The 12,264-nt window shown below is 32.2% G+C and overlaps 1 protein-coding gene across 2 annotated transcripts in view; it reads left to right on the forward strand.

The window, feature by feature from the left end:
- The window catches only part of DSCAM (DS cell adhesion molecule), a 683,895-nt gene that overhangs the window by 651,292 nt on the left and 20,339 nt on the right, over window positions 1-12,264 (forward strand). For both annotated transcript variants that reach the window (XM_031959192.1, XM_031959191.1), the window contains exons 29-30: window positions 7,362-7,474; window positions 9,219-9,368. In XM_031959192.1, coding sequence (XP_031815052.1) covers window positions 7,362-7,474; window positions 9,219-9,368 — 263 coding nt within the window. The remainder of the gene's footprint in view (window positions 1-7,361; window positions 7,475-9,218; window positions 9,369-12,264) is intronic.

Raw genomic sequence — 12,264 nt, forward strand, 5'->3', positions numbered from 1 at the left:
CCCCCTCCCCTAGATGACAGGATGACCAATAGATGTTAAATATATTAAAATATAACTTAGATACACAATAAGTATACATGACCAAAACATTATTTTGCTGTACAAAAAGAATCAGACTCTGAATTATTGTACAATTAGCTTGTGAAGGAAATCAAAAATGCATGTGTGCATAAATATAGGGATTGGGGATTTAATGTAATGGTTTTTAGTCATCTCCCAGAGTTAGTTTTCTGGGCATAGCTAGCTCAGTTCATTACTGCTCCATTAGAAATGATTTGGTTGATCTCGTTGCTGAGGATGGCCTGATCCATCAGAACTGGTCATCATCTAGTATTGTTGTTGAAGTATATAATGATCCCCTGGTCCTGCTCATTTCACTCAGCATCAGTTCGTGTAAGTCTCTCCAGGCCTTTCTGAAATCATCCTGTTGGTCATTTCTTACAGAACAGTAATATTCCATAATTTTCATATACCACAATTTATTCAGCCATTCTCCAACTGATGGACATCCATTCAGTTTCCAGTTTCTAGCCACTACAAAAAGGGCTGCCGCAAACATTCGTGCACATACAGGTCCCTTTCCCTTCTTTATAATCTCTTTGGGATATAATCCCAGTAGTAACACTGCTGGATCAAAGGGTATGCACAGTTTGATAACTTTTTGAGCATAGTTCCAAACTACTCTCCAAAATGGTTGGACCCGTTCACAACTCCACCAACAATGCATCAATGTCCCAGTTTTCCCGCATCCCCTCCAACAATCATCATTATTTTTTCCTGTCATCTTAGCCAATCTGACATCACCTTGTCTATTCTCAAAAAATGTTTTGCTTCTAATTTTTACCTCCTCCAATCTGCCTCCCTTCTACCCAGAGCTCTGGAATCAAGCTATAATATTCCTGAAAGTTATGATTTTAGGAGAATATAAGATAAATTTATCATGGTAATTTCTTGAAAAATAATGTCTAGGCTTATTTAGGGGGGTCATGGCTTTTGGGTAGTCCAATAATTCTTAAATTATTTTTCCTAAATCTATTTTCCAAGTAAGTTGTTTTTCCATGGAGATATTATAAATTTTCTTCTAATTTTTTCATTCTTTTCATTTTGTTTTATTGTTTCTTAATATCACATAGTCATTGACTTTTGCTTCCCTATTTCTAATTTTTAAAGAATTATTTCTTCAATGAGATTTTGTCTCTCCTTTTCTATTTGGTCCCTTCTGCTTCTTAAAGAGTTCTCTTCAATGAATTTTTTAATATCTTTTTTCCATTTGTCCAATTCTTTTCAGAGCATACTTCACTTCATTAGATTTTTGTGTTTCTATTACCATGTGGTCTATTTTGTTTTTTAAGATAGTGTTTTCTTCAGTATTTTTTGTACCTTCTTTATCAAGCTGTTATATCTTCTTTTCCATGATTTTCTTGCATTGCTCTCATTTTTCTTCCTAATTTTTCTTCTACTTCTCTTGATTTCTTTTGAATGCTTCTAATGGCCAGAGGCCAGTTCACATTTTTCTTCTGAGTTTGTGTTTTGATCTTCCCTATCACAATAGTAACCTTCTATAGTCAGGATATTTTTCTGCTGTTTGCTCATTTTCCATTCTATTTGTTGATTTTTAAAATCTACATTAAAGTGAAGCTCTGCTTTTGAAATGGAGGGGGCACCATCCCAAGCTTCAGGCTTTTTATTCAGCTGTTTTTGGAGGTAATTCTTTCAATTCTTCCAAAGTAGTCTGATCTAGGAATAGGTATGTTTTTAACTCTTCCATACAATGCAATGGCCTGTGAGTGAGCACAAGTATTCTTTTCTACTCTGGAATTGTGAGTAGGGTCCCAGCTCCCCTGAAGTCACAAGCTTTCATATGTTAGTGCTCTTCCTTGCCCTAGTATTGAGGCAGAAGACTGTAACTAAGATTCAAGAATAGAAAATGCCCTTGCCGTGGTGCTAGCAAAGAGACCCCATAATCTTTTTCTGATTCCTTTACCATTTGTGGTCTGAAAGGTCCAAAAACTGCCACTGCTGCCATTGATTCAATTGCCTTATAAGACGTGTTCCTGGTTTACTTGTGCCTCATCTGTGTTAACATATCCTGCACTGGACTGCACTTCAGTCTTATCCTAGTGCAACAGATCGTTACTACCAACTTCTAAATTTTCTTGGGCTAGAAAATTGTTTAATCCCATCATTCTGTTGATTCTGCAGGTCTAGAATTTGTTATTTAAAGGTACTTGGAGAATCGTGAAGCAGAGCTCAGGCGAGTTCCTGCCATTTAATTGCCCACTCTGACTTTGTCTCTTTTGAGAAGCTTTTAAAAGGTGTACTTACTAATAGGGTACCATAAGAATAAGTGAAACAAAGCAGAGTCCATGGGAAAATAATTTCAAGCTTAGAGAGCACATAAAGCTTTAGGAACTGAAAAGAGTAATTTTCTCCACTTTATGAGGTACTCAAAAAGTGGTCCTTATACTTTATTTGTTTGGGGGGTTTTGTTTGTAAATCTACTTACTAGCCTGTCAAATCCTGCTATTACATTCTCTGAGAACACCAATTAAAAGATGGGAAGCCCAAAATCACTCTCAACTTCCTCTTTAGACCAGAGAGGGGTGACAAAATTATTCATACATCTGGAGAATAGATTTTTTTTTCATCCACTTGGTCTTTTCTATAGAGATGGTCAGGCCAAACTCTTTAAATGATTCTTTTCCACAAGATATTATAATGTCTTGAGATTTGATGTAATAAGTACAATGTCATCCACATGTAGAAGCAGCTGTAGTACCTCAACTTGGATTCATTTCTGGGCCTTTTCCATCACACACATGAAAATCATTGTCAAGCATTCATCTCTGTAATTAAAATCTTTTCTTGTATGTTTTAATCAGCATATTGCCAAACAGATTTTTTTCCCTGCTGTTATTTCAATTTTGAATGATTTTGATTTAAGGGTGGGAGACTTTTTATTTTAAAATGATCTACATTACAGTATTTTGGTTTACTGAACCAATTTTTTTTTCATGATCCACAAATGACAAACAGTAACATTTTTATATTCTCCATGTCTTTAATTAAACTAAAAAAGTCAAGATGTGCTCTATTGTTGAATATCATTTGCAAATATATATTCCTTTTTATAGCTTTATGAAAGATATACTTTTTCAGAGTGTAGATGGTATTCATAAAAACTAGAAGAGTAATGATATTAGCTGGTAGTTATTCATGCTCTTTCAGTTCCTTTTTTGGTATTAATAATATTTCAAAATTTTGTCAAACATTCAATGCAGTTGAAACATTCAGTTCAGGTATCTACTATGTACATCTACTATGTACAATCTGATTATTTTTCCCATTTTTGTATTCAATAATGCTATTTAAAGCATTATGTCCATCCTTCCATATCAGATCACTCATGACATATGATTACTTATTTGTTTTCTCTTGATAGAATTTTTCCTCAATAAAATCTGAGATTATCTCCACACTTTTGATGGGAAAAAATATATACTATTTTAGTTACTGCTTTCTCTTCTTTTATCCCTTCCAGACTTTTTCCCTATCCCCACCCACTAGTTGTAGATGCCTTACAATTTAGAAAACTCTGCCCCTAATTGTAGTTTATCTGTTCTTGGTGACTTAAGATATAAGGGCAGCTGGGTTCTCTCATTATATTTATACTCCTCTTTAAAGTTAGTTTCCTATTATCTTTATTGCTGTCATCTATCTTGTCCAATGTTAGCAAAGAAAAGTAGAGGCAAATAAAAGTTGAACAAGTCTATCATTGTTCTCCTATTTGGTTACAATTCAATTTACTCTAAACCCTAGGTATTTTTAATACTTCTTTTATTCCAATTAAACTTTACAATCCAGACAAACTTGTCATTTTTTTCTGTTCCTCACATTTTATACTCCTGTCTCCATGCTTTGGATTTGGCCATTTATTCCACATCTGGAATACACTTCCTCCTTGCCTCTGTTTCATAGAGTTCTTCTCTTTCTTCAAGAGACAAATCAAACAGCATCTTCATAAAGCTTTTCCCCAAACTGCTTCATATTTAACTACTTTTTAAATATTTGTATTTATTCACTTTATATTAATACTATAAAGATATATGTAGATATGTAGATAGATAGAGATAAGTCTTTTTTTCTTTCCTATTTGAATGTAAATTTCTGAGAATAGTTATTGTGTCTTTCTTTGCACCTATATCACCAGGGCCTAAATCAATCCTTGAACATAGCAAACAATAAACACAGGATTGGTTGACTTGTGTGGACATGCATGCTATACCCAAGTCATATTAGATAAGAGGGCATAAATGAAGTGAGATCTGGCCTACCATCAGACATTGTTCCCATTCATAATAGTATGAGGTTTATTTCAGTTAATACTGAAAATAAAGCTGTTAGTCTTTTTAAAAGATCTTTTGAGAAGTGTGATTCACTTATAAGGAAAAGCAGTTCATATAATCACAGTTGAATAAATCATTTGTTAATGATTTCATTATATTCATAATGATACTCATAATAATGTCAGAGGAAAACAATGAAATTAGTCATAAAGTTCCTATTAACCTTTTATGAGTTCACTTGAACATCATCCTAAACTTTTATCTCAATCATCATAACTTGCTGCAGCATGACATTTGATCACATGAAAAAATGTAATTTTGCTTACAAGGTAAAAGTACCCTCATAGAGGTGGGTTGATTATGTATAGATATTGAGAGATAACCAATAGAGAATGCATGTGCCCCATGGCATCCCTGGTATGTCAGAAGTTCTAGAGAAAGATCCCCCAAAAATTGGATGCTACTCACACCAGAGAATTTATGAGGAAATGGATATCATAGAAGATATCAATTGCACGGAATGAGAAACCATGATTGGAGTATATTTGTTCCATCAAAGGCAATATTTGCAATGATGAAATCACACAGCCTCTGAAATTATAAAATATATTTGATGGTTTGGAGTAATATAAGAGAATGAGTTGTATGCTACCTATAAAAAAACATAACTGCATTGTTCCTGAGGGATCAGCTTAATTTTTTTAAATTAGTAATTATTCCTTTGTGTTCTTTATTTTTTAGTACTTTTATTAATTAATGCTTCTCAATGAAATATAATTTCAGAGTTAAATATGACACCAATTAAATTATGGTCTACTGAACAGAAAATGAAAATAAAATATACCTCAAAAAATATTTATGAATAATATCTTTAAGTAGTAGACAAATGTCTCCTGATAAGATATTTGGATAACAACTTTAAAATGTGATCATGAGGATATTCTTCATATTTTTATTGCTTTATGTTCAGATTTTTGATGTGGTTCACTTTAATTTGGTGACCATTTTTATTTGGTATTATAACTTCTAGCAAAGTAATTGAATTTTCCATGAGTTTTCTTTATCCTTCTTGGTAAGGGCTAGTCAAACAGCTCTGTACAAATTCCAGTGTTTCAGGGAGGTTGTTCAGCTTTATTCCTAAACCAATCTGACAGCATAACCTTTATGATTGTCTAAATATGGCCTTTATGCCTTCTTCATTTCTAATAAATCAGAAAAGGTGACTACTTTAAACTATTCATAATGAGACTAGAACTTGATCTGTTTGTTTCTTGCACAAGAACAGAACCCAATCCTTGATTAAATTGTTAAAGTTTCTATGCAGTTTTTCATATATTTGTAGTAGAAAAATAGAGGTTCTAAGCAAAATATGACTGAGACCCAAGAAACTGAAATGCTCTGAATTTTATGCAAGTATAGAATGACTTGGCAGCTATTTTTTTTTATTTTAAAAAGGAGTCTTATATCTGGTTTGTGAAACATATGGTCTAACAGTTTATAATTATTCAATTAAATTACCTAATGATAATTTTTTTATTGAATTAAATGATCTGTGTAATAGAATAGAGCTAGTCTGAGATTAAGTTCTAAAGTAAAAAGTTATACTTCCTCACATTTATATAGATATAGCTAGATAAATTGATCTTAATCTATTTGGGTGAAAATTAATATGGTGGAAGAAAATATTCAAATTATTAATTTGAAACAAATCAGAAACAATTCTCAGAATTTTTTTTTTTTTTGCTGAGGCAATTGGGATCACACAGCTGGAAAGTGGTAAATGTTTGAGACCAGAATTATTCTCAGAATTTTTTTAATGAATCTGATTCATTTGATATTAAAAATTTGTAATTAAAGTTTTACAAGGATGAATGTTGAAAACTATCTTTGCATACATTTTGAAAATAAAAAGCTATTATTTAAAAAAGAAATCTGTAAGTAATGTATGTTAACATTACCCTTGTTAAGAAAGAAAAGCAGTACTAAATGTATTCTTCAACAACAAGATATAGGCTGAAATACATGTATACATTTATATGTATATGAATATATTGGATATAAATTCATTGTCATTAAAAGTATCTCAAACTTGGCTCAATATTTTCTCATCAATGTTATTTCCTAAAGTGATTAGAAATATTTTTCATGTTAGTGAATCAAGATTTGGACAACTTCATCAATACCTCTGAATTCCTCACTCATTAAACAATAGTTTAATACATTTAATTTTTAGCTCTTTGTTACTTTTTAAAATATATTTCTGTTAATATAATTTTTAAAAGCAGCTATCTAGTACTTATAATTCTGTCATTGGTTGAGTAATTACTTTTATTTTTAGGATTGTTAATCTTTATTGACATATTTTATAGGTAGCTAATTTTGTTCAATTTTTGTAATGCAGTAGTGTTCATTGAAGAATTTTACTGAATGATTATACACACATTTTATTGCATATTTCAATTGTTTTCACCACATAATTATTTAGATTCTAAGATTAACTTTCTAATAAGCAAATTTTGAAATACAATAATTGTGTCTCAAAGTATATTTTGAAAGAACTAAAACAATGCCAGATGAGAATTTATGATTTATGATGTTAACCTAAAGAAAAAAATATCCTGATATAAATTTTTCCATATATCCACCTACTTACTGACTACTTGCTATATAGTTATCTTTCCTTAGCATTTATCAAAATAGCAGTTTCATTTAGATTTTACAAATGGAATCATTTTAAGATATTTAGATTATCACAGCATTATTTGTATTTTTCTAACCCCTTTGATATCAGCTTGAAATTAACATGATTTATGTCCTTCAAGCCAATCACCAACAAGCATTTATTAAACAACTTCTATATTACAAGCAGATAACAGTGAAACTATTTTTGAAAAACAATTTGATTTGCTTCCCTTTCCTCTCCCTTCAATTATTCAGAATCAAAAGCATATTTAACCCATTTAATATTAAGCTGTCTTGTTGTTTTTCAATATATGTCTCTGGTTTCATTTCTAGTAAGAATACCAGAACCTCAGATACTTTGAACAAACAACAGACCCTGAGAATGCACATTGATATTCCCCGTGCACAGCTTCTAATTGAAGAGAGAGATACGATGGAAACCATTGGTAAAGTATCAGTATACTTGATATTCATCTTTAGAAAACATAAATATTCTATTCATACACTACCTACTTCAGGATAGGGGAGAATATTTAAATTAAATACTACCTCAGAAAATGATTAGTGGTGTTGCAGTATAACTCCCCCAAAAAAAAGAATAAAAATTATTTTTAATTCACCTCTTTACCAGAAGCCTTATAATTCATTCAGCATAATTGCTATTGAGATGATTGATAGAATTACTATTTAGAAAGGGACTATAAACTTCCTAGTATCCTAGAACCCAAAATCCTCTTAGCCGGCAAGTTCATGAGACTCTCTTTCTTGAGCTTAACTTTATGATGAATAGGAACACTTGCCACTGGAGCTCCTCTGGAATAACTTTGATGTAGTTTTAGATGGATTTGTGGTGTTTCTGCTGCTTTTCCCTTGATGTCCCAATGAAATGTAAAGATGACAAAATGATTTTATATTCTTATCCTTGACTTTACCTTGTGGCATTTTCAGGAACCTGAGATTATCCTGGTTTTTCACTTCAGAAGATCTGGGATTAGACCAGTAATAAAAGTCTTCATCACCATAACTTACTTAACAAACTTGGTTGATTGTCATGTTGATAATTTGAAAAAATAAAGTCTAGGTCATAACTCAATCATTTAGTAAATGATTCTTTGGTGGCCTCAAAGGATTATCCCATTTCCCAACATACCTTACCTTACTAAATACTTTTTACAAGTACCTAGTACAAGTTTTGCTCATAACAGGAAAAGCCTCAATTTTTGTTTTGTTTTGAGTCCAATCTTTGAAATGAAATTTTCTCTGAAACTTTTTTTATTGCCATGGATCAAAAATAAAAATGTAGCTACTTAAACTTTCAATATGACATGTAGCATTTGCTAAATGTTTCTACCATAATAATTCAAATGACAGAGATGTCCTATTCATGCATTTTTTTGGGTACCAGCCAAATTTGCCTTTTTTTTCACTGTCCATTTATTGCTCTTAGTTTCATCCTCTAAAGTCAAATAAATTAAATCTGATCCCATTTTCCTTCAAACTCCCTAAGCTGTCATGTTCACCTTGAGTTTTCTCTTATCCATGATAAAGATTTTCAGTTCCTTCAACCAAATTTGATATGACATAGGCCACCTTGGTCACCTTCCATTGGATACATTTTACTTTACCACTTGATGTAAAGGGCAAAGTACAGAGAACTTGGTGCTTTTTTTTATTTCTTGAAGCTATGCCTCTCTTTAATATATCACAATATCATATTAATTGATGGTATCTGAATAATCAAAGATGATTTTGTCAAATATATACATTTATGGCTATATTACATGGGCATCTAGAACTGGAGACCAAAAAAATAATGTTTATTTAATCCAAAAAAAAGGAAGAAAGCCCAAAGTGAAAAGAATAACTTGAAAATTCATTTACTCCTATTGCTTACAATCAGTCCTAAAGTAATAGGTTCTGTTTATTTTCAAAAAATTTTTAGAAAAGTTGACATCATGTTATTGATGGTTATGTTGTTACTGATAAGATTTTTTATTATAGTGTTTTTAAATGTTTTGATATTTACATGTTTATGTTTTTTAAATGTTTAAGTTTTAATATTTAAATACACTTTTAAAGAAAAAAGAAACAGGATTCATTTAACTTTTCATATTGGCACAAATGTTAGCATTGGGTCAAAGAAAATAAAATATGAATATGCAAAGTGCAAACATTTTAAATGTTTTATAGATGACCGATCAACAGTCTTATTGACTGATGCTGACTTTGGTGAAGCATCCAAGCAGAAATCATTGACAGTGACTCATACAGTCCATTACCAGTCTGTGTCTCAAGCCACTGGGCCATTAGTGGATGTTTCTGATGCCCGACCAGGAACTAGTAAGTACTAAATAAAACACATTATCTGTGTGGGAAAAATATTATTATTACAAAAGACAAAATAAATGTTCTTCTTTCATATAAAAATACTAGAGTATTTACATTTTATTTTCATGGAAAAAATACATTTAGTAAGGTTTTTTCTTAAACTATATGCATGGCATATATATGTATGTATATGTATACATGCATATATATTATATATAGAATATATATACATTTGTGTGTATATATGCCTATAGACAGGAATATATTAATACAGGGAATTCTAAGGTGAGTAAATTTACATATTATACATGAACACAAATAAATATTTATATACATGTATATGTATATGTATGTATATACATACACATGTAATGCACATGAGCACAAATGACTATTTCATATATGTATGTGCATATATGCATATGTGTGTATATGTGTGTATGTGTATATGTATACACACTCACACATATAATCTCTCAAAGATAAACTATATGGAATGTTCAAGGAGAATTAATACTTCTAGAATGAGGGCAAGTAAGTCTTAAAGGCTGCTCATCAACTTTTGTTGTCTACCTGCCACCTAGATCTCACCTGTGGCTTCAAGAAGCTGTGGTATGCTCAGGGGCCATACCCTGCTAAACCTCTCTGAGCAAATGGGCTAGACCAGTTTGACAATAGATAGACAATAGGCCTCAAACCTATTAATAAGTTGGAGGTATCTGCTCCAAGCATGTGAAGACTATCTCTATGGAATAGAGAGATGTAGAACAATGGGCAGGAGGTGGCAGAAATGGGCTCTATTGGTCAGAAAATGAAGATGCCAAGGTTATCAGCTATCTCCAGAGCCATTCCCAATTGTCTTGATTTTTATCTTGCCACTGGATTCCAATGACTCTGGAAGAGAGAGTGAGGCTGATAATTTTGCACAACTCTGCCTCACTTAAATCCAATTTTTGAGCAAGCAAAAGTCCTCACCCATGCCATTTTTACTATTTTATTATTTTACTATTCAATAATTTCACAATTTCATTATTTTACTACTTAACTATTTTTATTTCATTATTATTTTGCTATATCACTACTTTACTATTTTACCTATCTTTAAGTTCTGTGGCAATAGACTAGTGGTGAAGCTATGGGTACAGATTCACTGGAAGCTAGAATCACATACAGATAGCCCAGGCCATAGGGTTGTGTTCTCACTGGACTGAAGAAGAACTGAGATATGATAACTTCTCAGATTTTTCCAGGTTGCCAGGTCTAATCAGCCTTCTTAAGGACTGCACTGTTCACCTGTTGGCATAAAGCTAGAAAAAGAGCCCAAAAAATTGTCCATTTTACATATCCCTTGTTCACTTACCTCAGCAGATAGATCAAAAGACAAAAATACATACAAAACTTTTTAAAAGGTGATTTTACTCACTATTGGTATGTAGAACATATATGTAAGAAATCCAGAATACCTGAAAGATGAACAGATCTTGTAAAAGAACTAGCAGATATCACTTCCAAATAACAGTCCTGAGTGAAAGAAGGCAGGCAAATGAAGGCCAGCTTACCAAAGTAAGAGCTGTATGCACATTTCTATGGTGTGTCCACAGATATGTGGAGTGCCATGAAGCTGGTACAGATGTCTCAAATCTAATCTAAACCAAATCTAACCAAATCAACAAGTGTGTATGTCTATTAAAAGAAGTGAATGAAAGGCTCATGACTATTAACAGTTGCTGCTTGCAGGAAAAACACCATGCCATCATCATCAGTGTATGCATTCTCACCATGACGGAACCTGTGAGGTCAAAGAAAAATGTATGAAGACCTGGAGATCTTCATCATTGATGTGCCAACAGAGGGCAAGCTTGTGATTGGGTGTCTTTAACTCTAGAGTAGGCACAGACCATCAAATTATTAGACATGACAGGGAATCCTTGGGAGGAATGGAGTTAGAAATAGCAATAGCAATCATAACAGTCACATACTACTGAACAGTCTCATGACCTTCTTATCACTAACATTGTCTTATATTTACCTAATTATCTATTTATGTAAATAAAAAATTTCAAGAATTCACCCTTACAGCAAATATTGACATTTAGCATTGTAAGGAGAAGAAACAAATATGATCTAAGGGAGACAAAGAGGGTGTATGGCATGGAGTGCCATAACAACCCATAAACATCCTCTCCAAGCTAAATATTCACATCCAACAAAAGTGACAGCCTAAAGGCATTATAGCAATCAGACGATTCAAAGCCAATATATTAGAGCACTTTTTCTTTCAATGAATCATTTGTTGCTATCTCAGAGGGAAAGCTAAACCCAACACACTGTTGGTAACAGTAGAATAAAAAAGGAGTAGGTAACCTTCATATATTTGATGTATAGCATTATATTTATTCATCTGGTAAATGATCAGTTTAATGAAAATGATGGAAAAATATAAAAGCTACTAATTAAAAAACTAGAACTCTACAGGGTTTCCCAGAAAGATAGTTCATTCATTTCTCTTTTTGTTTTTGCTGAGGCAATTAGGGTTAAGTGACTTCCCTGGGATCACAGCTAGGAAATGTTAAGTGTCTGAGGTCAAATTTGAACTCACGTCCTCCTGACTTAAGGGCTGGCACTCTATTGCGTTATCTAGTTCCTTTTTGTTTTAAAGCATCATTTATTCTATCAAAAGTAAAGTACCAGCAAAGTTTAAAGAGATGGAAGATTCTTGGCTTAGTAAGAAGGCAAATAAATTCAGTTTAATGCTGATAGCAACAATACAAGACATTTTTATAATATCTTGAAAGCTATTTATGGGCAAAGATCTTTGGTGCGTCTCAGCTATTCAATACTGATTAGTGATAATGACCTGAAAGTTGGACTGACCAATTCCATAGTGTTTTCAACAGACTATCATCAA

This window comes from Sarcophilus harrisii, chromosome 3 (genome assembly GCF_902635505.1).
Source record: "Sarcophilus harrisii chromosome 3, mSarHar1.11, whole genome shotgun sequence".
In the NCBI taxonomy this organism is placed as follows: domain Eukaryota; kingdom Metazoa; phylum Chordata; class Mammalia; order Dasyuromorphia; family Dasyuridae; genus Sarcophilus; species Sarcophilus harrisii.